The 27,281-nt window shown below is 44.3% G+C and overlaps 1 protein-coding gene across 2 annotated transcripts; it reads left to right on the forward strand.

Annotated features, from left to right (window-relative positions):
- The first annotated feature begins 93 nt into the window (after window positions 1–93).
- On the forward strand, window positions 94–27,088 carry EIF4H (eukaryotic translation initiation factor 4H). Of its 2 annotated transcripts, NM_001243447.1 has the most exon segments (7): window positions 94–208; window positions 16,253–16,440; window positions 18,820–18,884; window positions 18,971–19,067; window positions 19,414–19,473; window positions 24,963–25,100; window positions 25,187–27,088. In NM_001243447.1, coding segments are annotated over 7 exon segments (747 nt in total). In that variant the 5' UTR covers window positions 94–149; the 3' UTR covers window positions 25,327–27,088.
- The last annotated feature ends 193 nt before the right edge of the window (window positions 27,089–27,281 follow it).

Genomic DNA, 27,281 nt, shown 5'->3' on the forward strand with positions numbered 1-27,281 from the left:
GGCGCGGCTTATGTGCGCGCACGCGCGCGTGCGTGCGTGCGATTTGCGATCAGGCGGCGCGGAGGACAGCCCCGGCGGCGGGGCGGGGGGAGTTATATTGCGGGGTCCTTCCTCGCTCACCCTGGTTCCTCTCGGAGCGGAGACGGCAAATGGCGGACTTCGATACCTACGACGATCGGGCCTACAGCAGCTTTGGCGGCGGCAGAGGGTGAGGCGGGCGTGCGCTGGCCCAGGCCGGGCGCGGGAGGCAGGCGGGGTCGGGGGCCCCTGGGCGGCGGCCTTCCGGCGCTCACCCGGGGCGGCAAGCAGTAGGAGCCGGGCTGGACCGGCGGAGGCCTGGTGGAGACGCGCCTGGAGGGCCGGAGCCTGGAAATGGCGCGCTCGGGGAGGGGAGGGCGGCGGTTAGGCTCCCAAGGTTTTGCTCGCGGGGCAGATCATTCCCTGTGCCCCCCGCTACCTGTGACGCGTCGTCTTCCCTGTGCCTCGACCTCAGGGCCAGGCCGCAGCCGCGCCGAGTGCCTATGAGGACAAGCTCCCGCTTCCAGCCCCATCCCCCAGAACGGCTGTGCTGCGACGCAGGGGTGGGGGCCGCGGCCTTCCCTGCTCCGGTCCTGGCCTCGGCTTCCTGTTGTCCTGTTTGTCCGCCTGCACTGCAGGCTTCCTGGTTCCTTTCGCCATGAGGCCAGCGGGCTGGGTAAGGTCGGAAGGCCGAGAGAGGGGCGATTCCCTTCCCTTTACGTGTGAGGCTGGGATTTGGCGGCTGGAGCCCAGGAATAGGCCAATTCAGCCCTGAATGGGGGGAGACCAACCAAAACAAGTACATCACCGCATTGTATCTATCCTGTCTTGGGTCAGAGTGCCTCGTTGACAAGTGCTTCTTGCTTCTTGGCAGAAAGTGTTATTCTGCCCGGTTTTTCCATCTGATCTGGAGAAGGAACCGCATTTAGCCTTCGTTCTGATTCTGGTGCTACACAGACTATATGTAACTGAGGCACCTTGTTGGAAAGAAAAATCCCTGACTGGCGAATAAGCTTGCTTATACGGTGCTTAATTCCAGGAACTCGCCCTGGATAATTTTTTTTTTTTAGACGCGAGTTAACCTCATACAGAATTTAGAAGGTAGCTATGAATATTTTGCTATTTGTCAGCGGCACACTTGGCCTTTGTGTGGTACACAGAAAGGATTACTTTCCCAGATAACACCACAATAGTACTTACTGAGGTGTCCGGTCTCCTGGGTTTCAATCCCTATAGTATCTTTGTTTGGTGAAGAATGATCTTTTAATACCTTGGTTTGGGAATGGCTCAAATAAAAAAGCTTGTTTGGGTGTAGGAGCGTACCCAGTAACATTCAGGGCACTAGAACATAGAAGTTAAGGGAGGTGGAGCCGCCAGTTATTTCAAAGAATACTTTATTTGCTAATAAAAAAGAAATAGATGTTGGACGACAGGTAGAATTACTGCCTTTGGGGTAGGTTTCTAGACATTAAATGTGTACTTCAGTCATCTTGAAATTTAATAACTAGGGTTTTGTTTTGTTTTGTTTTTTGTTTTTTTTCTTTCACTGGTTTCAAAAAACATTTGAAACTATCTAGGAAAACCCTAGGTAATTTGAAAACAAATTAAGACAGATCCAAGGAATTTTAGTTGGTTTGGGACTACATTGTTAGTCGCGTTATACAGAGCCTGGGGTTTTGTTTTTTAATTTTGCCTTTACCAGCTGTTCTGCTGGCTTGAGGTGCTCAAGTGGACTTTCAGTAAATGTCAGTTTGACAGTTGGAGTGCCTTGAACAGCAGAACATAATCAAAAGTAAATTTCTGGAGTTCGCATTGTAGCGCAGCAGAAATGAATCCGGCTAGGAACCATGAGGTTGCAGGTTCAATCCCTCGCTCAGTGGGTTAAGGATCTGGCTGTGTGTGAGCTGTGGTGTAGGTCACAGTGAGGCTCAGGTTCAGCATTGCTGTGGTGTAGGCCGGCAGCCGTAGCTCCGATTGGACCCCTTGCCTGGAAACCTCCATATGCCACAGGTTCGGCCCTCAAAAGCAAAATAAAAAATAAATTAATAAATAAAAATTAAAGTTGTTGCAATTCTCACTTAAAAAAAGTAAATTTCTCTTAAGATGCTATTTTTTTAGAATATCAAAAGACAAAGGACAGTGTTAGCCTTTTGCCCAGTTGTACTCCAAAAACTGAGAATAGAAGCTAACACCATTCATCTCCTGAACTTCCTAATTTAAAAATTCCTTTAGGAGTTCACATCGTTGCTCTGTGGAAACGAATATGACTAGCATCCGTGAGGATGCAGGTTCAATCCCTGGCCTCCATCAAGGAGCCTGTGTTGCTGTGAGCTGTGGCGTAGGTCGCAGATGCAGCTTGGATCCTGAGTTGCTGTCATGTAAACTGGCAGCTGTAGCTCGGATTCAACCCCTAGCCTGGGATCTTGCATATGCCACAGGTGCAGCCCTAAAAAGCAAAACAAAAAAATTTTTTTTCAAATAAAAGTACATAGGAAATATTGCTCATATTACTAAAAGTAGTTTTAAAAATCTGTTTGTGAGTTTGTATGTTCTTTTCGGCGGTGTCTGGAAACTGCAGGGGATCAGGCATATAGTGGTGCAGTCTGTGCCAAAACTTTCATATTCCAGGTGGTTAAGATTGTTTTAGTTTCACCAGATCCGGAAGGTATCAGTTATTGGGATCTTTGAAGTGTATTATGATGTTGGATAGTTGACCAGATACTCTTCAGTGATAATTTTCATGTTTCGGTTATGTTCACATTGATACATGTCTTAGTGTTGTTTATGTCCAGATAACAATGCTTATGCAGATAGCTGGTCTGGTATTACTTTGGTACCTACGAAAGGCAACTTCTCTCTAGTCTGAAACACTTTACCTAGATAAGATGTCACATCTCTAAGCACCTTGGATCACAGATGAAAGGAGTAGTGGGTTTGAAGTGTGCAGTAGAATCTTGGGTTTTAATAATTATACATTCCTTGTAAGTTTATTATGCAGTTGTGTGTGACAACCCGTACGGTTGTCGGGAAGCGATGCTGAACAACTGCTTTATTTCCCCAGTCTATAGAGGCCTGTCCTAGCAGCAGAGGAAAGAGCTGGGGATTGCGTTGTTGCTCAGAAAGCAAGTCAGAACAAAATTCCAAATTATCAAGAGTTGATTGTACCGGATCTTGAACGTATTTTGTTTTTGCAGTTGGCTAAATCATCTTTCTGAGGTTCCAGTTTTTCAGTTAACATCGGCAGTGAAGTGAAGAGTAATACTGATTTTACCTTTGTAACTGCAAAAGTTTTGTGTTTGTTTGTTTTGGGGTTTTGGGGGTTTTTTGTTGTTGTTGTTGTCTTTTTGCCATTTCTTGGGCTGTTCCCTCAGCATATGGAGGTTCCCAGGCTAGGGGTCTAATCGGAGCTATAGCCACCGGCCTACGCCAGAGCCACAGCAACTTGGGATCCGAGCCGCGTCTGCAACTGCACCACAGCTCACGGCAACGCTGGACACTTAACCCGCTGAGCAAGGCCAGGGATAGAACCCACATCCTCATGGATACTAGTTGGGTTCATTAACCGCTGAGCCACGACGGGAACTCCTGCAAAAGTTTTTTTGAGTGCTTTCCTAAAACTAGTATCAGTCCCAAGAGTTAGAGTGGAACTTGGAGTCAGCCAGAACTGGCATTGCTGAAATAGTACCTGCTAAAAGTTGATTAAACTACAAAGTTAAATGTTCTTTATTAGGATCCAGTTAGGGTGTTTGGAATTCTAATCTTTGAGTCTTACAGGACTTAAGCTTGTCATCTGTCTAAATTTCGAGGTGTATTTTAGGACTTAAAATGGGAAAGAAGATGTATAAAAACTAGCTGGTTCCACTGACGAGGGACCTGTAAAGGTGTTGAAAGGTTTATTCTGAAATCCTGTTTACCTAACAAATGGGTTTATTGTCATCCTTCTCTCCTCTCCTCAGTCTCCCAAAGCTTGATGCCAAATCTTTGTCCTTTATGAGAATAGTTACCACAAATACTTGGCTTTACCAAGAGGTCTCTGAGAGATGGTTCAGTCAAGTTCTAGCTTTAGAATAAGGCAGACCAGGGCATATTAGCTATGGGATCCAGGCAAGTTCCTTTGCCCCTCTGAGTCTCGTTTTCCCCGCATGTAAGAACGCCTCTCTATAGGGCTGTTGGGTATTAAATGAGATGTTAAATGCATGGCACCGTACCGGCACACATAAAATACGCTTAGTAGTTGGCAGCTATTGATGTATAATTTTTTAATTCTTAAACTCTTTCCTTTGGAGTTAATAAGAGTAGGAAAAATTTCGTTGAATTAGCTGGAGTGAGTTTTTATTTCCCTGGCTATATTTCTGAAGCTAATTAAAGGAAAGCTGTTCATTTTTTAGACATAAAGCATAATATAATACCACAAATATTATAAATGAATCCTAAATAATTTGTTCTTGTACATTATTGGTTTGTAACAGAATGTATGTTTGGAATCTCTAAATGCTTCTGAGATTTCTAAAAAAAAAAAAATCTACTTGAAATTAGCCTTAGTGTTCTGGAAAGACTTCACAAATTCAAGAACTTGGAACATACAAAGCAGAATGTTTGGTTGGGGGGTGGAGGCGGGGGGAGTCAGCCCTAGGTCAGATCCATCTTCCAGTTTCCCCTAGAAATGGAAGCGTGTTGGGCAGGAGACCATGGCATGCCTCATTTCTGCAGCTGGTTAGACCTGCACACTCAGAGTATGAGAGCAGTGATCACTTGATGTTGATTGCACTTAACAGCTGTAATGTCTGAGTTGTCTTGTGTGTGTGTGTGTGTGTGTGTGTGTGTGTGTGTGTGTGTGTGTGTGTGTGCGCGCGTGTGCGCGCGTGTGCCATTTCTTGGGCGGCTCCCGCGGCATATGGAGATTCCCAGGCTAGGGGGTCGAATCGGAGCTGTAGCCACCGGCCTACGCCAGAGCCACAGCAACGCGGGATCTAAGCCGCGTCTGCAACCTCCACCACAGCTCACGACAACGCCGGATCCTTAACCCGCTGAGCAAGGCCAGGGATGGAACCCGCAACCTCATGGTTCCTAGTCGGATTGGTTAACCACTGAGCCACAGATGAACTCCTGAGTTGTCTTTTTAAATTGAATGTCCTAGGGTTTTTTGTTTGCTAAGCATGTTACTGTTTTTAAAATGTTCTTGGTAGACTCTCTGGATGTGTAGCAGAATGTTGATACAATGATGCCCCCATTGTACTCCCTTGAGTATAGGGTAGTTGGAGATGGTGATCTCCCTTGCTCTGCACACTCTTCTATAATTGAAATAATTATTTACATTTTTGTAATCTTCTGAAGATCTGGTTTAATAGAAGACAGCTGGTTTCTCAGAGCTCCTTCTGTATTCACACTTGATAGGTTGTTTGGTTGACATATATGAAGCAAGTCCAGCCTTATACAGATAAGTAGTTGGAGATGGGAGGGCTATTTTAATAGCCTTTTCAGGTGATTGTAAGCATTCTTATTTGCTAGTATATCAAATCTCAGCAAATGGTAGTTTCCATAAAGTTTAACTGCAATAATAAATTTTTCATACTCGTAAATGAAAATGTATAGATTGATATTTTGAATGGATCCTTTACCAATGCATGGTTTTTTGTCACATGATAGATTGCTCATTTGGAAAATTCCAGTTCACTGTATTGTGGGGTTCTCCCAGATGTGAACACACTTCACTTGACAGTGTCGAAAATCGTGTTTATTAATGTCACCATCAGTCTCATCAGAAAAACTTCTGGTATTGGGAGACTGTCAGGCATATATTGATGAATATGGGTTTTCTAAATTCTGATTTTTGCTTGAAAGCTGGTGTTTCCTTATTGGCAGCAGACAGTGCTGTGGTTTTCCTTGAAGTGATAGACTCACTTCATTTACAAGAAAACGTCTGCCTTGTATCCAAATCTGAACCATAGTTTGTCAGTTCTTTCAGGTAAAAATGTATTTCTGTAAGCAGCAGAAGTGCTTCGTTCCCATTGGAGTATTTTAAACATGGGTGATATTTTAAAAATTATTTTCACCGCTTTATCAAGAACATTCTTTGATATGCTGAAGCTAGTTGGTTCGGTTTTTTTGGGGTTTTTTGTTGGTTTTTTTTGTTTTTGTCTTTTTAGGGCCGCACCCTCAGCATATGAAAGTTCCCAGGCCTGGGGTCGAATCAGAGCTGTAGCTGCCAGTCTATACCACAGCCACAGCAATGCAGGATCCAAGCCTCATCTGTGACCTACACCACAGCTCATGGCAACATCCGATCCTTAACCCAATGATCAAGGCCAGGGATGGAACCTGCAACCTCATGGTTCCTAGTTGAATTTATTTCCACTCCTATTTCCCAGTTTTAACTGTATTTTCGCTGTTCCTGTTTCATTTATCTTCCCCATTGTAGGGAGGAAAATGAGTATTTTATTTACTTATTTATTTAGCCCTTTTTTTTTTTTTTTTTTTTTTTTACCTTTTCTAGGGCCGCTCCCGCAGCATATGGGGTTCCCAGGCTAGGGGTCTAATTGGAGCTGTAGCCACCAGTCTACACCAGAGCCACAGCAACGTGGGATCTGAGCCATGTCTGCAACCTACACCATAGCTCACGGCAACGCTGGATCCTTAACCCACTGAGCAAGGCCAGGGATGGAACCCGAAACCTCATGGTTCCTAGTCAGATTCGTTAACCACTGTGCCACCACGGGAACTCCGAAAATGAGTATTTTAAAGCAGAGTCTATTGTAATGACCTGACCCATGTACTCATTAAAGTGACCACTCTTGGAGTTCCCATCGTGGCTCAGTGGTTCACGAACCCAACTAGCATCCATGAGGATGCGGGTTTGCTCAGTGGGTTAGGGATCCGGCGTTGCTGTGAGCTGTGTGGTGTAGGTCGTAGATGTGGCTTGGACTTGTGGCTGTGGTGAAGGCTGGTGGCTACAGCTCCCATTAGACCCCTACCCTGGGAACCTCCATGTGCTGCAGGTGAGGCCCCCAAAAGACAAAAAAAAAAGTGACCACTCTTATTTCATCTGTACCACCTTGCTTAACTCATCTCCTACACACTTTTTTGGGGGAGAGTCTTTTTAGGGCTTCATGTGCAGCGCATGGAAGTTCCCAGGCTAGGTGTCAGATCAGCCACAGCCACAACAATGTGGGATCTGAGCCGAGTCTGCAACCTATACCACAGCTCATGACACTGCTGGATCCTTTAACCCACTGAGCGAGGCCAGGGATGGAACCCAGTCCTCATGGATACTAGTCAGGTTCGTTACTGCTTATCTACCACGGAACTCACTTCTGAATTTTTTTTTTTTTGCTTTTTCAGGCTGCACTTGAGGCATATGGATGTTCTCAGGCTGGGGTTTGAATTGGAGCTGCAGCTGCTGGCCTACACCATAGCCACAGCAATGCCAGATCCAAGCCATGTCTGCCACCTACACCACAGCTCACAGCAACACTGGATCCTTGACCCACTGCACTGAGCGGAGCCAGGGATCAAACCCACATGCTCATGGATACTAGTAGGGTTCATTTCCACTGAGTCACAATGGGAACTCCTTAAAGTAAATCTTAGCTGTTACTATCATTTCAACAGCCCAGTAAATATTTTAATTTCTCTAATTGGCTCATAAATTTTGATGTTCAACTGGTTTGTTTGAATCAGGGCCACACAAAGTTTGCATGTTGCATTTGGTTGTTTGTCTACCAAATCTCTTAATTGATAGAGTCCTCCTCTTATCCACCCTCCCCTTGGCTGTTTGGGGTTTTTTGGTGTATGTTTTGTTTTTAACAGCTACACCTTTGGCATATTGCAAGTCCCTGAGCCAGGTATCAAATCTGTACCACAGCAGCCATCTGAGCTGTTAACAGTGACAACACCAGATCCTTAACCCTCTGCACTCCTTGTTTGTTTTTAAAGGGTTATGTGGCCCTTTTTCAGATACTTTTAATATACTTGTAACTGTCATATGTGAGGTAGTAGTAAGTTAAAATTGAGTATTGACGAGTAATTTTTGTTAAGTATTAAGTATTTTATTTTAATGCATATGTATGTTTTAGAACAGGTTTCTTAGATTTATATGATTTTACAAATATTAAATGAAGAGAAGAATCATTGGCTCTGCCTTTGAACTTGAGGTTTTAAATGATTTATCTATGGCAATTTTTAGTTGTGTAAATAATTGAAATTTTAAAATTAATTGGATAGTTGTAAATGACTTGTGGATTATAAGATTCAACATTACCTAAAAATATGAAGTTTACTTTGAAATGAAATGGAGGAGTTCCTGGAGTTCCCGTTGTGGCTCAGTGGTAATGAACCTGAGTAGTATCCATGAGGTCGCAGGTTCTATCCCTGACCTCACTCAGTGGGTTAAAGGGTCAGATGTTGCTGTGAGATGTGGTGTAGTCGCAGACTTAGCTCAGATCTGGTGTTGCTCTGACATAGGCTGGGTCATATGTGGCTATGACATAGGCTGGCAGCTACAGCTCTGATTTGACCCCTAGCCTGGGAACTTCCATATGCCATGTGTATGGCCCTAGAAAGACTGCCAAAAAAAAAAAAAAAAGGGAGTTCCCGTCGTGGCGCAGTGGTTAACGAATCCGACTAGGAACTATGAGGTTGCGGGTTCGGTCCCTGCGCTTGCTCGGTGGGTTAACGATCCGGCGTTGCCGTGAGCTGTGGTGTAGGTTGCAAACGCGCTCGGATCCCGAGTTGCTGTGGCTCTGGCGTAGGCCGGTGGCTACAGCTCCGATTCAACCCCTAGCCTGGGAACCTCCATATGCCGCGGGAGCGGCCCAAGAAACAGCAACAATAACAACAACAACAACAAAGACAAAAGACAAAAAAAAAAAAAAATTGGAGCTGATAGTATGCGGAATGTCAAATCTCAAATAATAAGCCCCTTTCTTCTTTCTTCCTTTTTTTTTTTTTTTTTTTTTTTTTTCTTTTTCTTTTTTGGCCACCCCGAGGCATATGGAGCTCCCAGGCCAAGGATCAGGTCTGAGCCACAGTTGCAACCTGTGCTATGGCAACACTGAATCCTTTAACCCACTGTTCTGGTATTGAACCTGTGTCCTGGTGCTACAGAGATGCCCTAGATCCCATTGCACCACAAGGAGAACTGAAAAAAAGAACTCTTTGCCTATAAAGTTCAGAACTAATTCATAGGAATAGATTACATCATAGCTTTAAGAAGACGTGGGGTGGGGGTGACATTTCTTAGGACCAATAAATAGCTTGAGCTTTAAGATTTTATTTCCTCTGGAAAATACTGAACTTTTGGATCACGAGTAACCTTTTTCACCCGTGTGAAGTTATCAAATTACTAACCCACTATCATTAATGTGTAGGAGTCCAATATTTTAGTACATTGAGGTGAATACCTTTTTCCTAGTAAGAAAAGTTCCCTAAAAACTATGTAACCAGCAATCCCTTATGTGTTCACTATTCATCTAAAACAAGGCTTGCAAACTGCTGATTGTGTCCTGTTGGTAAATGAGGAAATTTATTTAGTAGGTCCTGACAAGCAGTTTTTTAGAAGATGAACTGGAATACAGAAAAGAGTTCATTCTACTATGAGTTAGTACCCTTAGACAAGCTTTTAAAAAATGGTTTGTGTAGTTAACATGTAGGAATGTGCATGTATTCAGTTGTGATGTAGGATGTATTTATTGCTTTTGTGCACAACTAGAAAAATTTTTTGAAAAACACTTCGGTACCTAATTGGGAATGTCATTTGAATACGTGTAACCGTCTTTTTTTTGTTGTTTTGTTTTGCTTTGTTTTTTGGTCTTCTTGTTTTTTCAGGACCACACCTGCAGCATATGGAGGTTCCCAGGCTAGGGGTCTAATCAGAGCTGTAGCCTACGGCACAGCCACAGCAACTCGGAATCCAAGCTGCGTCTGTGACCTACACCACAGCTCATGGCAATGCCAGGTCCTTAACCCACTGAGCGAAGCCAGGGATCAAATCCGCAACTTCATGGTTCCTGGTCGGACTCCTTTACACTGTGCCTCGATGGGAACTCCAACCCTCTCTTATAGTCTGAGTTTTTTTCCAAATAAGAATACCCTTGTTGTTGAAGGAGGTTACTCGCAATCCTTAGTTAGTTAATAGGCCTGTGGCTTTGTACCTTCTCCCCTGCTGAGTATCAGATACTAGAGTAGTTCTAGAGATAAAGCAGTGAACTAGACAAGAGTTTCTGCCTCAGAAAGACTGCATTTTCTTCCCTACATTGCTTTTTGTATCTTACAGATGTGATTGAATTATTAAGATCCCATTCACAGCAGAAGAGAGCTCCTTGAAATAGGGCTCATTGAAAAATTCACCAGAGACACTGTCTCCACCCTCCCCCAGTGTTTACTTTTCAGAGGCTTTCATGCATATCCTGTAGTGATGATGGTTGTCAGGATAAAGGGATTTAATTTTGAGTCTAATTGAAAGCCTTGGAAAATACATTCACTTTGCAGAGGAAGAGCTACTGGGAAATAAAGTATCTTTAATCCAAGTTGCATTGGGCTAGCTTTTTTTGTCCTTTTTTTTTTTTTTTTTTTTTTTTTTTGGTCTTCTTGTCTTTTTATGGCCACACCTGCAGCATATGGAAGTTCCTGGGCTGGGGGTTGAATCAGACTGCTGGCTATACCACAGCCACACCAACACCAGATCTGAGCTGCATCTGCTACCTACACTGCAGCTCACAGTAACGCTGGATCCTTAACCCACTGAGCAAGGCCAGGGATCAATACTACCATCCCCTCATGGATCCTAGTTGGGTTCTTAACCCACCGAGCCACAACCTGAACTCCTTGGCTAACTTTTTAAAATCTAAGGTATGGGAGTTCCCTTCATGGTTCAGCAGTTAATGATGAACCCAGCTAGGATCCATGAGGAGGTGGGATCAATCCCTGGCCCTGCTCAGTGGATTAAGGATCTGCCGTTGCTGTGAACTGTTTTTTTTTCGGTCGCAGCTGCAGATCCAATTCAGCCCCTAGACTGGGAACTTCCGTATGGCATGGGTACGGCCCTAAAAAGCAAAATAAATAACACCTTAGTACAATTAAAATGTAATGTGGCATCTTGGATAGGATCCTAGAACAGGAAAAGGATATTAGGTGAAAACTAAGAAAATCTGAATTAACTGAACTTTAGTTAGTAATGTATTGATATTGGTTCAGTGATTGTAACTAGTGTATTTTACTAATGGAAGAGTTAATAACAGGTAGAATAAAATGGTGTTTATGAAACAAGGACTTGGCTTTTGAGAACCTAAGCTTCTTTATTGTCTAGAAACCAAGTAGTTTACACATTCTTTTTTTTTTTTTCCCTAAGTATGCCCAGTGGATTTTGTCTTTATTGCTTATGTGTATTTTATTTTCTCTTTTCTTTTCTTTTGTCTTTCTTGTTTTTGTTTTTGTTTTTTGGTTTTTTTTGCTTTTTGTCTTTTCCCGGGCTGCACCCACAGCATATGAAGGTTCCCAGGCTAGGGGTCTAATCGGAGCTGCAGCTGCTGGCTTACACCACAACCACAGCAACACAGGATCCGAGCCGCATGTGCAACCTACACCCCAGCTCACGGCCACACTGGATCCTTAACCCACTGAGCAAGGCCAGGGAGCGAACCCGCAACCTCATGGTTCCTAGTCAGTTTCGTTTCTGCTGTGCCATGACAGGAACTCCCTGCATTGTATTCTCATGAAGGCAGTCTTACTGTGATTTTATGTAGGCTCTAGGATAGTGCCTCATGCCACAGGATAGTATGCTCATAAGTATTTCGGGACAGCACGTGAAAGTTGTTGATGAGCCCTGATGAACTACCTCAGATATCACCCAGAAGTAGCAGAGCACCCAGTGTTCCAAATACCAGAGAGGTTAATACTCTTATGGTCATGGTATCTTGGCACTGGTCTTAAAGTTTTAAGAATGATAGCAACCGTATGTAAATCCGGTATAGTTTCTAATGCATCTAAAAATCTTTGTAAAATTCTTTCCCAGAAATGGAGTTCCCGTCATGGCTCAGTGGAAGCAAATCTGACTAGTATCCATGAGGACATAAGTTCAATCCCTGGCCTCACTCAGTGGGTTAAGGATCCAGCATTGGCCATGGGCTGTGTTACAGGTTGCAGACGTGGCTCAGATCTGATGTCACCGCAGCTGTGGCATGGGCCGGTGACTTCAGCTCCAATTCCACCCCTGGCCTAGGAATTTACCTATGCCATGGGTGCAGCCCTAAAAAGACCAAAAAAAAAAAAATTGTTTCCCAGAAATAACAGCACGTGTCCTTTATTTTTTATTGTATTTTACTGATATATTTTTATACTTTGGAAGCAGGTCTTGAGCACTTGATCTTCTGTTTCAGCCGCTTACCAAATCTAATCTCAGCCCTAATATTCTCTTCTCTTCTTTTTTTCTTGTAGTCATGCTTCCTCTAATCTCTCCTATGTATCTTCACTTATATGTTACCATCTTAGACTTCAGTGTTTTGTCTGCTGTCTGGAAAATAGAATCCAATTTCCTTTTGCTCAAATGGTGCACCCTGCTTTCTCCTGAATTTTCTGCAGTCCTTTACTTGGGATGTGATTTACCCTTTCTAGGTGCCTGGACCCCCTTGGCTGAATTATGGTCTCCTTGAGGGTAGGAACCGAATCTCAGGTTTGTGCCCTCAGCATGGTGCTCCGTATTTAATAGACATTGTTACTTTATTGATTTGAATGAAGAAAAGTGATTTGTCTGTAATGGGTTTTGGAAAATCGCACCTGGAGTTGAAAGTTGAATTTCTTAAATTACTGAGGATATAGTCATTACTTTTAAAACTTGCATATAGACTGTCTCCTATGGGCAGCAGTAATGAGCAGGGGGGACCATTGCTCAGCGGTGGGGGTGATAGGGCCTGGGAATTAGCAGCACAGATTATCAGGTCTCTCTTTGTTGTCGTCATCCTTTTAGGGATGCACCTGCCAGCTTGTGGAAGTTCCCAGGCTAGGGGTCGCATTGGAGCTACAGCTGCTGGCCTACACCACAGCCACAGCTACGCTGGATCGTTAATGCACTGAGGGAGGCCGAGGATCAAACCCTCATCCTGATGGGTACTAGTCAGGTTCGTTTCCACGGAGCCATGGCGGGCACTCCAGGTCTCTTTTTCTGAACTGCAGGCTTGGGGGACGGGGAGGTGTCTACCCAGACCTCCAGCTTTGCCTCATCTGTTGGCCTATTTTCTTTTCTTTTCTTTTCTTTTTTTTAACCGCATCTGTAGTTGTATAATGATCATCCCAATCCAGTTTCACAGGATGTTGGCCTGTTTTATATACCACAGGTCAGTCTGCTTCTTCCTGACCATTGTATTCTGAAGCAGGCCTAATCTACCATAGACTTCACACAATTGATATTATGGGGTTTTTCTTTTTTTTGGCTACCCCTCGGCATATGGAGTTCCCAGGCCAGGGATCAGACTGCAGCTGCAAGTGTAACCTATGCTGCAACTGCAGCACCACCTGGTCCTTTTTAACCCACGGTGTCAATCAAACCTGTGTCCAGTCACTGCAGAGATGCCACTGATCCCATTGCACCACAGCGGGAACGCCATACCTCCATTTTCTTTCTTTTTTTTTTTTTTTTTTTTTTTTTGTCTTTTTGCCATTTCTTGGGCCGCTCCCGTGGCATATGGAGGTTCCCAGGATAGGGGTCGAATCAGAGCTGTAGATCCTTAACCCACTGAGTAAGGCCAGGGATCGAACTGGCATCTTTATGGATGCTAATCAGGTTCGTTAACCACTGTGCCACCACGGGAACTCCCCAAATGTTATTTGGTATCTTACACGTTCAATATCCAGTCCCAAAGAATATCTTGCTGAAAATATTTTAGGTTTTATGGTTATGTGAATGCAGAATAAGTAAACTTATAAACCACATTTGCAGCCAAAAAGAAATTTATCTATCAAACACTTTGAACTTCAGGTTGTAGATGGCGGTGGTCACTGCTGCTGTGATGGTCACTTGAAAACCTATTTTTCTGGTATTTCTAGGACAGAATGAAGGATTTTCTATTGGGAAGTAGCAGAGTTCTGAGTTATTAAACTTAAATTTTTTAGCTAAGGATTATATCATAGCCTGGTCCTTCTGCTTTAAAAAAAAAGTGTTGGAGTTCCCATTGTGGCTCAGCAAACCCAACTGGTATCCATGGGAATGCAGGTTCTATCCCTGGCCCCACTCTGGGTTAAGGATCCATTGTTGCCATGAGCTGCAGTGTAGGTTACAGACATGGCTGGGATCTGGCGTGGCTGTGGCCAGCAGCTGCAGCTCTGGTTTGACCCCTAGCCTGGAAACTTCCATGGCTTAACCTCTTCTGCCATGGGTGTGGCCCTAAAAAGCAAAAAACAAAAAACAAAAAACAAAACCTTGCCCTCACAAATGCATAGGGGGACAGCTTCCCTGCTATCTACTGCTTCCCCAGAGTAGAGCAGTACACTTGTCCCGTCAGTGAACCTGCATCGATAGTGTCATTATCACTAAGTTACGTTAAGGTTCTCTCTTGGTGCTGAACATTCTATGGGCTTTGACAAATGTATAATGGCCCCATTTATTTGTTAATTATTGGAGTTCTCTTGTGGCTCAGTGGGTTAAGGATCCAGCGTTATGAGTGCTGTGGCTCGGGTTACAGCTGTGGCATTGGTTCATTCCCTGCGTGCCCAGGAACTTCTGCATGCCACATTTGCAGCCAAAAAGAAATTTATCTGTCAAACACTTTGAACCTCAGGTTGTAGATGGCAGTGGTCACTGTTGCGGTGATGGTCACTGCTACTCTGTGTATGTGTACTGTGTGTCAGGCAGTATATGGAGCACCTTGTATTATTTCTCAATAATTCAAGGTCTTGGTTAGTATAAACCCAGATTTCCAAATAAAGTTTAGAGAAATTGAGTAACTCCTCAAGGTTATATGGTGGTGTGCATATGTGGCAGAGCTGGGATTTAAACCAGTACCCCTGCAAATTAGCAATGATGTGGTAGGAGTCAAGTTATCTCGCCTTTGCCACTTTTAAACCCTACAACCATGGACAAGTAAACACCTCTTGTCATAGCTAAGGAAGTGACATTGAGGTTTAAATGGATTAATATGCACCCTAAAATTGAGGCCTCAGGGGAGTTCCCATCGTGACTCAGTGGTTAGCGAATCCGACTAGGAACCATGAGGTTGCGGGTTCAATGCCTGGCCTTGCTCAGTGGGTTAAGGATCCGGTGTTGCCGTGAGCTGTGGTGTAGGTTGCAGATGTGGTTCGGATCCCGTGTTGCTGTGGCTCTGGCGTAGGCAGGCAGCTACAGCTCCAATACGACCCCTAGTCTGGGAACCTCCATGTGCCGCCTGAGCGGCCCAAGAAGTGGCAGAAAGACCAGAAAAATAAATAAATAAATATAAGATAAAATAAAATTGAAGCCTCAGGGAGGCAGTACATGGAGTGGAGAGTAGTATTTACACGGTACTTGCTCCACAAACGCTAATAACTTTTTTTTTTTTTTTTTGGCTTTTTTGGCTTTTCTAGGGCCGCTCCCGTGGTGTATGGAGGTTGCCAGGCTAGGGGTCGAATTGGAGCCGTAGCCACCAGCCTACGCCAGAGCCACAGCAACGTGGGATCCGAGCCGCATCTGCAACCTACACCACAGCTCACGGCAACGCCGGATCGTTAACCCACTGAGCAAGGCCAGGGACCGAACCCTCAACCTCATGGTTCCTAGTCAGATTCGTTAACCGCTGAGCCACCCCGAGAACTCTGCTAATAACATTTCTGTTAGAGCATAGCATCTCTAATCAGACCGTAGCAAGACAGTTGTATTATGAATGTGTCAAACTTCAGCTTCAGGGCAGTAAGTGGACAGTCTGTTTCTGTGTGTGTCAGCACTGAGTATGAGGGAGGGCACTGGCTGAACTTCTCTCCTCCTACAAGGATAGGAGAGAACCATTACAGGAGGATGTTATATTTGGATTTGATTTTTCAGGGAAATGTATGTCGACATAGATTCTGTGTTTCTGTGGACATTTCTGTCATCCACAAGTAAGCACCTTTGTCATAGGTGATTTTTTTGGAATACACGTCATCATTTCGGAAGTAGTTGTATGCATTAGATAGGACTATTTCACCTGGGTGGTGTGGCTGAGTGGGAGATGTTTTTCTTGGCCCTCTGGGGCAGGAACAGGTGGTCAGACTTGAATCCTGTCTGTTTCCCTCCTAGGTCCCGTGGCAGTGCTGGTGGCCATGGTTCCCGTAGCCAGAAGGAGCTGCCCACAGAGCCCCCCTACACAGCCTATGTAGGAAATCTACCTTTTAATACGGTTCAGGGCGACATAGATGCTATCTTTAAGGATCTCAGCATAAGGAGTGTACGGCTAGTCAGAGACAAAGACACAGACAAATTTAAAGGTGAGTTTGGGGATTTTTTACTGTGCACTATTTTAGGCAGGGAAGGGTCTAAAAACCAAGAGGCTGTAATTGTGAAAGTGTTTCAAACATTTGCCTGATCCAGGCAGATAAAATAAGCTAGCCCTTTAACTCATAGGTCTTCAGTTCTGTTGCGGGTGGAGGGGACATGTTTTATACATAATCTAGCTTGTAGAATTAGGTAGCATATAGCCAAGTAAATCTGGAGTTTGCCTGGCCTATATAGTAGCCTGTCTCTGCCAGAAAAGGAGTTACTGCACAATAAATGAATGGTTAAAACCCAGGACTTTTCAGGTGCATCGCACCTTGGCTGACACATGCATTTTCCTTGGTGGTGTTCCCATAATCTAGTTTATTATGGAGTCCAAAAGGGAACCTAGTGCACGTTGTCATTATACACTTGTGACTTCAGAGCCTGCGTGTGGGGAGGGGTTGACTCAAACTGCAGGTTAATCACGGGTAGAGAAGGGGTGAGAATGAGGAATCACATGGGCATTGTCATCGCTTGCAAGGCTTCCGGAACCAAAATGCCCTGTATTTCAGTGTGTGGTGCAAGATACAGGGCATTTGGTTTGCTTTATTACCCAGAAAGAAGTGTGTTCATGAAAAGTAGAGGGACTGGGGTGTACAAGAAGCATAGCTGCTGCTCATCAGAGTGGCTCTGTATATATTTTTGTCATTTTGAAAGCTTTCTGACTTAAGAACCTAAAGAAGGCCTTGTTATAGTAAGTGAGCAGACAGTGGAAACAAACATCAGTAAAGCTGGTAAAGGTAAGTCCCACTGCTGGGAAGCCTTAAGAACCAATTGTAAGGTAAAAATGTGTGGGTGAAGCTGCCTTTTGGGTTGGGTCGGTAGCAGCAGGTTTTAGAGTTTGTCTCATAGAAGGGCAGAGGTAGTTTCAGTAGTTCCAGAATGTGAGATGTGTGACTAGGCTGGTGTTGCCTCTTTGAACTTGGAAGTGGTTTTCTCACTTCCCTGAACAGTGAATGAATCCACTGAGGGGAAATGGCTTGATGGGGAGAGGGGAGCTCCACCTAAGTAGTATATTCCCTTTTTTTTTTTTTTTTTTTTTTTTTGCTTTTCAGGGCCACAGCCATGGCATATGGAGGTTCCCGAGCTAGGGGTCAAATCGGAGCTGTACCTGCTGGCCTACCGTACAGCTTACAGCAATGCTGGATCCTTAACCCACTGAGCGAGGGCTGGGATCGAACTCACAACCTTATGGTTCCTAGCGGGATTCTTTTCCACTGCGCCATGACGGGAACTCCTATGCAGTATATTCTTTACATAAGCACATGGTGAACAAAAAAGTTTGGCCCCAGGCTTTTGAAGCACTTGCAGTTTAATGGGCTTTGAAGGTGAAGTGTCATCATCATACAGCATGGGGAGGGGTGGTAATAGAGGTGCAGTGAGCATATGGGGCAGAGGGAGTGTTTGACCCAGATGGCAAGGAAGGGGCATGGACACGAATGCTGAAGGTAGAAGGAAAGGCTTATTCCTTCAAGGTGAGAAAGAGGGCGGGGTTTCCTCTGTCTGGAGTTCTCTGCTTACAGGCCTCTGTCAGAATCTAGCATCAGGGACTCAGGTTGTCCGTAAAGCATGCTTACATCTCCGTCCGCTCTCCTTAATTAATTGGCATCCCAAGGAAGATGCACTTGTTGCCAAGGGTATATGTTTTTTTATGCAGCTCCCTGAGTAGTGAGTATAGGTAGATTTAGCCTTCTCCTTCAAAGCATGTTTGGTATCGAATTTGCAGTCTGTGTCTTAAAGCCCCTCTTGGGTTATATTGAAGTCATTCAGAGTCAGAACTAACAGCTCTTCAGTGACCCAAGGAAGGCAGGTCACTGAAGACCTGTTATATTTAATTCATTAGTATAAAGACACAGCTGCCATTTCAGTGCCTACTTGATTAGCAGTTTCTGCTAGAACATAATAAAAAGGGGCAAAAAGGAATATAATTAAGAGGGGAATTAACCATCTTGGCGAAACAGAAAAGAATCTGACTGGGAACCATAAGGTTGCCGGTTCGATCTCTGGCCTTGCTCAGTGGGATCTGGCATTGCTGTGGCTGTGATGTGGGCCGGCAGCCATAGATCTGATTCAGCCCCTAGCCTGAGAACCTCCATATGCGGCGGGTGCAGCCCTAAAAAGCAAAAAAAAAAAAAAAAAAAAAAAGGGTTGGGGGGGATATTAGTCAAGTTCTGTTTATTGAAAAGTGAAGTGAAATATGCTCTTTTAGGTTGTTCAGTCTACTGCCATCTGGAACAAAAAGTGGTAGTTTGGATATAGGGAAATAGTACAGACCCCTCATCTTTAACCCAGAATTGCTTGAGAAAATTGAAGTGTGTTTTCTCTTACAGGATTCTGCTATGTAGAGTTTGATGAAGTGGATTCCCTTAAGGAAGCCTTGACATACGATGGTGCAGTAAGTACACTCAGGCTTTCTCTGTGGTATTAGCAGGTGAGTTTTTTCCTTGCCAATACTGAACAGTATTTTCTCCTTATCATTAGCTCTTGGGTGACCGGTCACTTCGTGTGGACATTGCAGAAGGCAGAAAACAAGACAAAGGCGGCTTTGGATTCAGGAAAGGTGGACCAGATGACAGAGGTGATTGGTTCTTCTCCAGCTGAATGTAAAACTTGCTGTCTGCCCCCTGATGACAGCCCTGGAAGGTTACCAGTAGAACTCTGTCATGGGTCTGATAGGTGCTCATGAGCTTTTAAAAACCTGTGAAGTCTTAGAATGAATGATGCTTCTGCAAGCCTGGGTTTTTTGGTTTTTGGCTTTTGGTTTTGTTTTTGTTTTTTTCTTTCTTCCCATTGGCAACAAAAACTCTTCTAATTTCATTGAACTTCCCATCACATGAGTTGTACATCTTCCCAGTGAATTTTTCCATGTTCGTGCAGCAAGGTAATGGTACGACCTCAACTTTATCTTTTTTGTGTATCCTCAGGAATGGGTGGCTCTCGAGAATCTAGAGGTGGATGGGATTCCCGGGATGACTTCAATTCCGGTATCAGTATTTAAAGTATCACCACTTACCTTTTTCAGTGGCCTTGCTGCTCTTGTACATTTCTTGTGAGTAGCCCGCCTGGCCAGACTACTTCCTTAGTTCCTTTCACAAATGAAACTTTCCTAAAAGGTACCCAGGCATGCAATAAGCCTCTGTTAGAACCTAAATGTTTGGGGCACGGCTTGAAAAGTTCACACTGGGCAGCTTGGACTGACCCACCTTTTTTGTTACCTTTTCTTAGCCTACTCATATGTGCCTTTATCTCATGAGCCTGTCTCAGGGTCTAGCCCAGGGGAACCCCTGGGTGGTTCTTGTGTGTCTGGCACAAACAGAAGTACTTTTACTTCTAGAAATAGGGCGGAGGTTCTAGAAGCTTACAGAAAGCCTCACAGTAATGGTTCCTGGTGGCGCCCTCTTAGATGGTAAAAGGTAGTCTTGACAGCCTCTTTGGAGCTCCTGTCCCTTAATGGTGGACATAATCCACTTTGTCATTGCTTTTCTTAACTCTCCAAGGCAGACCAGTGGGTACCGCCTCCTTGTGCCAATTTAAGAGCTTTGAATGCTTGATCTCCCAAATACTTCTTCATCTCTTACTTTGTAAAAAAAAAAAAATACGGAAGTAATTTATATGTGGTAAAAACATCAGTTGTAACAGTAAGGTAGAAAATGAAAAGTCTTTTTTTTCTTTGCTGTAAACTTGAGATTATCTCTGCCCTGGACACCATATAAAATGAGATTATTAGTGACCGCCCACCCACCCTGTCACCCTCCACCCATCAAAACAAAAACTCAGTAGAAAGGAACTGGTAAGTATGGGAAGAATAGTCTTGTGAGTCTAAGTTTTTTTTTTAATTTTTCATTTCTGTTACTGCTTTAGCTAAATGACTGCTTATATCTGTTTTTAAAGTGTTATAGCCAATCAGAAATGAGCTTATTCATAAAAGTACAGTATAATCCAGTAAACCTGTAATTTTATGTATAAGCTAGTCTCTGATTGAAAAATGCAACAATTGTCTTCTCAAAGCCACCACAGGTATAGCACCACTTGATGAATGGTGGTCTCTGACCTGCCAGAATGTTTTTTTGCATTTCCTAGTACTAGAAATAACACCCTGAGCTCATACCTTTGGGGGTTACCAAAGGAACTAGTGTCTTTCTATAACTGGCTTAGCCTGGGCTTTTTTCACTCTGAAGTGAACATAGCCAGAGAAACAGCCTTGCCACCCACCAATTCCACTGTAAATAAACTACAGTGCTTTGGTGATAATCTAAAACCAGCAGTCTCCACATGGTGGAATACTGACTCTATACAATATTTGTGAAAATAGGAGTTCCCGTCATGGCTCAGTGGTTAACAAATCCTACTAGGAACCATGAGGTTGCTGGTTCGATCCCTTGCCTCACTCAGTGGGTTAAGGATCCAGTGTTGCCGTGAGCTGTGGTGTAGGTCACAGGTGCTGCTCAGATACGCGTTGCTGTGGCTCTAGCTCCAATTAGATCCCTAGCCTGGGAACCTCCATATGCCTCAGGTGTGGGCCTGGAAAAGACAAAAAAAAAAAAAAAAAATTGTGAAATACACTTTTTTTACTCTTTAAAAGAATGATGCTGGAGTTCCCTCGTGGCCTAGTGGTTAAAGACTAGGCATTGTCATTGCTGAGGGCTAGGTTACTGCTGTGGCTCAGGTTCAATCCCTGGCCTGGGAAGTAGGCAGCAGGTACAGCCAAAAACCCACAAAACTTTTTTTTTTTTTTTTAAACCAACAAAACTCTTGACTGTTTTCTGTGCCCATGGCATGTGAAAAGTTTCTGGGCAAGGGATCGAACCCATGTCACAGTAGCAACCCAGATGTCTGCAGTGACAGCACCAGATCCTTAACCTGCTGCCCCAGAAGAGAATGCCTTTTTTTTTTTTTTTTTTTTTTTTGGTCTTTTCTAGGGCCACTCCTGTGGCATATGGACGTTCCCAGGCTGGGGATCGAATCGGAGCTATAGCCGCTGGCCTATGCCAGAGCCATACCACCGCGTGATCCGAGCCATGTCTGCAACCTACACCACAGCTCACAGCAATGCCAGATCCTTAACCCACTGAGCAAGGCCAGGGATTGAACCCGCAACCTCATGGTTCCTAGTCGGATTCATTAACCACTGCATCACGACAGGAACTCCGCTCATTGTTTTTTTGTTTTTGTTTTTTTAAGAAAAAGGCAATACCAAAAACAAAAAAGCAGGAATTCCCAAGGATTGGCAGTATCTTGAGAGTGCTGGGACACAGGTTCAATGCCCAGCCCAGCACCATGGGTCAAGGATTTGGCATTGCCATAGCTGTGGCTTAGGTCAGACTGTGGCTCTTATCTGATCTCTGGCCTAGGAACCTCCATATGCTGCTGGGTGGCCAGGAAAGAAAAGAAAGAAAGCAGATGAGGTCCTGTTAACCAGAAACTAGCTAGACTTTGTCTAGAAGGCTGGGAAGAGTCTCATGAATAGTGGGTCTCCCAAAAATCTGTCATTAAACTTCAAGACAAGGTAATTGTTAATGTCAAACTTTGCCTTTCCCTCATATAATCTTCCCACTGCTCATATCTAAGAGATTTTGAAATGAGGATGTCACTTGATATTAATGTATACTTTTTTCCCTCTGTTATATTCTCTCACAAACCTGGACAAAGTAGCAGTTAATGTACCTTGTCACTGTGGGTGTGAGTTGATAGGTTTTATGCTAAACACTGTTAGCAATAATTATTTAATAATCCTATATTAAAGTAGGAGTAACTGGAGTTCCCTTCATGGCACAGCAGGAAACAAATCGGACTAGTATCCATGAGGATGCAGGTTCGATTCCTGGCCTCACTCAGTGGGTCAGGGATCTGGTGTTTGCCGTGAGCTGTGGTATATATAGGTGGAAGATGCAGCTTAGATCCTGCATTGATGTGGCTGTGGTATAGGCCAGCAGCTACAACTCTGATTGGACCCCTAGCCTGAGAATCTCCATATGCTGTGGGCACAGCCCCAAAAAGCAAAAATAAATAAATAAATACAACAGGAGTAACTTTACTTTCATACTCACTTGGAAAGGTACACTTCACAGGCTAGTGGGGGGGAAGTGTCAGGTTAAATGTTTGAATTAAGCTTGTTTAATGAAGGGTTGTAAACTCTGGTTGTTAAAAAAGACTTTGTAGAGAACCTTATACCTTTGGCGTTCCTGTCACAGCTCAGAGGAAACGAATCTGACTAGTATCTATGAGGACGCAGGTTCAATCCCTGGCCTCCCTCAGTGGGTTAAGGATCCAGTGTTGCCGTGAGCTGTGGTGTAGGTCAAAGACGCAGCTTGGATCCCATGTTGCTAAGACCCTTACACCTGACCATATGCATCCAAGAGGATTTTCCCCCAAAGCATTGCTTCTGTTGGCCTAAATCTTTTTATAATTGTTTCCATTATTTGTTTTGCTGAAATTGAAATTGTTCTTAGTCTCTGAACTGAGTTTCTCATAACTTGATCAGTTCCCAAATTCCTTGCCCTTAAAGAACACAAATATGTCACTGTTGAGGATAGTTGGTTTTCCCTATCTGTGGTAGTCAGGCTCTGCAAACACCAGAGTGGTGAATTCTGAACCATTGCTCCTACAGGAAACACTGTGAGCCTCTTGATCGTATTACTGTCAGCCAGTGAATACCTAACCTGTTTTATGTGTTTCTGTTAAAGACACCTTATTTTATTTATGTATTTGATTAACAGTGAACTCAGAACCAACAGCACTATACTCCATGCCTTTATTTACAAGGTACATCCCAGCCTTCTTGCTCTTAGAAACACTAACCAGGGAGTTCCCATCATGGCACAGCAGAAACTAATCTGACTTAGAATCATGAGGTTGCAGGTTCGATCCCTGGCCTCACTCAGTGGGTCAAGGATCTGGCATTCCTATGGCTGTGGCATAGGCTGGCACCAACATCTCTGATTAGACCCCTAGCCTGGGACCCTCCATATGCCATGGGTATGGCCCTCAAAGAGACGAAAAGAAACGCCAACCAACACTTCACATGTGTGGGTGCTGTTTTAAATAGCAAAATCACCATTGAAAATCACAAAAGACCACAAGCCTGGCATGAAGTAGATTGTGAAAAGGACACTTGTTTATAGTTTGAGCTGAGACGGAAAGGCAGAGTGTTGCCTTGTTTGACCTCAGCTGGGAATGTGCAGGTCAGGTGACTCAGATCTCACTGTTCATGTCTGAATGACCACAGAAGGCCCCAAGAATTGATTGGAGGATTACAAATAAATTTTAGTGAGTAGACAGATGTGCAGAAGTGAAACATGGGCATAATGGGGAGCTGCCATGTATTAGAAGAATATTCCTCAGGCTCAGTATCCTTCTCAAGGATGAGTTCCTACAAAGCTTTGGGCAATGACAGTCCTTGGAGTGAGTACAAATAATTGTCACCTTTAGGAGCTTAAACAGAAAAGGGACAAGCTCATGTGTTTGATTGCAGTCTTAAATTGTTACTAAAAGTTAACTTCAATAGCTTATACAGTTAGAGGATGAATTATCTTTAAGTCAGTTGAGAAAATTTCTTCATACTGATGAGAATTGCAGCTTACTCTTGTTTTTTGTTTTTGTTTTGCTCTTTAGGGCTGCACCTGCAACATATGGAGGTTCCCAGGCCAGGAGACGCATTGGAGCTGCAGCTGCTGGCCAGTGCCACAGCCATAGCAACAGCAGTGCAGGAACCAAGCCTCCTCTACCCCTACACCCCAGCTCACAACAGTGCCAGATTCGTAACCTGCTGAGCCATAACAGGAGCTGCATAAGCTTACTCTTAATTTAGGCAGTTTACTTCTGTTGGTCATTTTAGCAGCCCCACAAATGAATGGCGTGCGGGGCGAGACCCTTTGCAGCAGAAGAGGTGGGTGCTGGGTGTGCAGTCCCTGCTCTCTGGCGCCCTCTCTTGGGGGAAGTGAGCCTGATCACAGCTTTGTTTACACACAGGTGCTTTGCTTTTAGAGTGATCCACACCCGAATTGCAGCAGAAACAGAAAAATGGAAAGTGTCACCCAGAGGTGACTGCGTATTTTTATTTTGTCTTCGTAGCTAGCTTTTTTCACATGATTTTGCATTCTAAATTGTAACTTCTAAATTTCAGGTTTATCTTTTTATTAACTGTATGGGTTACATTAGAAAACAATAAAATATGCTTTGAGGAGTTTTGTTTTAGGCCATTTTAGAATATAGTCTTTCCCTGCGAGCTAAGAATTTAAACAGCTTGTTTTATTTTTCTCTCCTAAGGTTTTTTTTTTTTATTTGAAAAGTCTCTTAGCATTGCCATTGCCCAGCAGATTCACTTTTGGACTCATTTTCAATTCACTTTGTTTTGGAAAAACTTCTGGTGCTGGATGACTTAAAGAATTTAACATTTAAACAGTTTGCACAGGCTGTGCAATCAGCTGTGAGATAGTAATTTAAAAAGTAATTCAGTGTCATCTTCCGTCCTCAGGTTTCAGGGATGACTTCTTAGGAGGCAGGGGAGGGAGTCGCCCAGGTGACCGGCGAACGGGCCCCCCCATGGGCAGTCGTTTCAGAGATGGCCCGCCCCTTCGGGGGTCCAGTATGGATTTCAGAGAACCAACAGAAGGTACGGCGTTGACTGGTCAGTGAAGGGCTGGGGGGCCTCTTTTCACGACCCCTGTGTAAACTGTATTGTTTATTTCCCTCCTCCAGAGGAAAGAGCACAGAGGCCACGACTCCAGCTAAAACCTCGAACAGTCGCGACGCCCCTCAATCAAGTAGCCAACCCCAACTCCGCGATCTTCGGGGGAGCCAGGCCCAGAGAGGAAGTTGTTCACAAGGAGCAAGAATGAGCTTGCAGCTGGGAGGGAGTGGGGTGTGGGGGGAGTGCGAGCGCGACCACCGCCCGGCCAGCCCCCCAGACGGCAGTCCTGCAGTCACCATTCCTGCGCCCGACCTTTGCCCTCCTTTCTCACAGCGGAAACAGAGCTCGTGAGTGCATGTCAACAGTTAACAAGTGGTTTTTAGTACATTCTTGGCTTTGCTGTAGCTACCTGGTGCCTGTTTTGTGCTTTTTCTTTTTCTTTTTCCCGCCGCTCCCTTCCTTTTTTCCTTCTGTCCTTTTTCCTTCTCGCTCCTTGTTTCCTTCCAGCACATGACTTTCTCTTGAGGGACAAAGGCAGCCGCCAGGCGGGAGTTCTTTGGATTGAAGTGCTGCTTCATTTTTCTGCTTTGCGCTCTCTTTATTTTAACCACACTGGCCATTTCCTTTGGTTTTCTCAGTGCTTCTCCTGACCTGCATGTTGAGTTCTGTATTGCTGTGCCTTCCTAGAAAAAAAAGCAGAAGTCACAAATTGGATAGCATCTTGTTTTTATTCAGCTCTGATCAACATACAGAATTCGGGACACCTTGCTTTCAAAACAAGGATTGAATAACTGTTGATCTTGGCAAATTCCTTCCTGTAACTATTTATAGGTAGTCCTGTCTCCGTTACCCCCTGCCCAGATGGACTGTTCAGGCAGGATAGACTCACATTTCAAACAGCAAATTGTCAAAGAATAGTGGGGGCTCTTGGTGGGCAGTGCGCACAGGCGCTGCAGTGAGTGCACTGCTGTGTTCGTGTGCTTTATTAGTGCTCTTTCGCAACGATGGCCACACCGATTTCCTTCTTTGGCCGGCTGTACTAGAGGCTCCACCGTGGCTGGATGTAGGAACTGCCATGGGTTCCTTTCCACTGGGCAGAGGTGCTTTGGGGACTGCTGGTGGTGGCGCTATGCCGGGCTCACCTCCTGGTACAGACACCGCTTCCTACCAAACTGTGTCATCTGTGTAGGTAACAGTGAGATACTGTGCCTCCCCCCATCCCTTAATTTTAGAATGAAAATGGGCCTAGAATCTGGCACTTTACTCCGTTCCGCCTGATGAATTGAGAGTTTGACTGTGCAGAGCTGTCGAGAACTTTGAGATAACTGACTGGCCTCGGGGTCCTCAGGTTCCATCTCTGGGATGCTTACTCCCCCCCAGTGTCCACCCGCCTCGGGCTACACAGCTGGGCCACAGCTGCTGAGCTTGAACACCTGTGTGTGAACACATTCTTTAGCACCTGAGTCACAGCCCATCCCATTGGGAGCAGTTTGGGGACCCGAGAGCCCCCGAGGGGAGAGACCTCACCAGCGTGGCTGGAGGGCCCGGGGCCTGCGCGCCGTGTTCCTAGAAAGTAGTTCCTTGCTGGCCGGCACCCTCGGCTTCTCTTCCTGTTGTCTTGGTCACCTGGTCTCAGCAATTTACAGAACTCATCCTTTCCTTCCTTCCACTTGTCATTTTTGCTTCTGAAATAAGAACCATTTGTGTAACACCAATACTTAACCTTAAGAAAGACATGCATTATGTGGTTGTAATCAAACCTGATGCTTTCAGATGACCTACTTACATCTTCAATGTGGAAAAGATTAAGAACAAAACAAATTCACCTAAACTGGGCGATCCAGTTGACTTTTAAAATGTAAGAATGGAATTCCAAACACTTAACACATTCAGCTATATGACAGAAAGTAAATCTATGGATATGGTATTTTGTGAATGATCTTTTAAATAAATGAAAACCTTACGTAATATTTACTGCTTGTCTTTATTTTTTGGGTTCTCGCTTAGTTGCTTGTGAAATTAACGATTTACATTTGGAAAGTAGTGCCCAAATTTAGTGGAATGTACTGTTAATTTAAGTAAGCAAAGCGTCTTGCTTTCGGAAGTTAAAGAATTTGTGAGATTATTTGATGATTAGAAACGGAGAAATAAGCAGGCGGATGA

This window comes from Sus scrofa, chromosome 3, assembly GCF_054392235.1.
Source record: "Sus scrofa isolate SSC_HxYL_T2T_F1_AM1 chromosome 3, Sscrofa_HxYL_maternal_Yorkshire_Landrace_v2.0, whole genome shotgun sequence".
NCBI classification, from domain to species: domain Eukaryota; kingdom Metazoa; phylum Chordata; class Mammalia; order Artiodactyla; family Suidae; genus Sus; species Sus scrofa.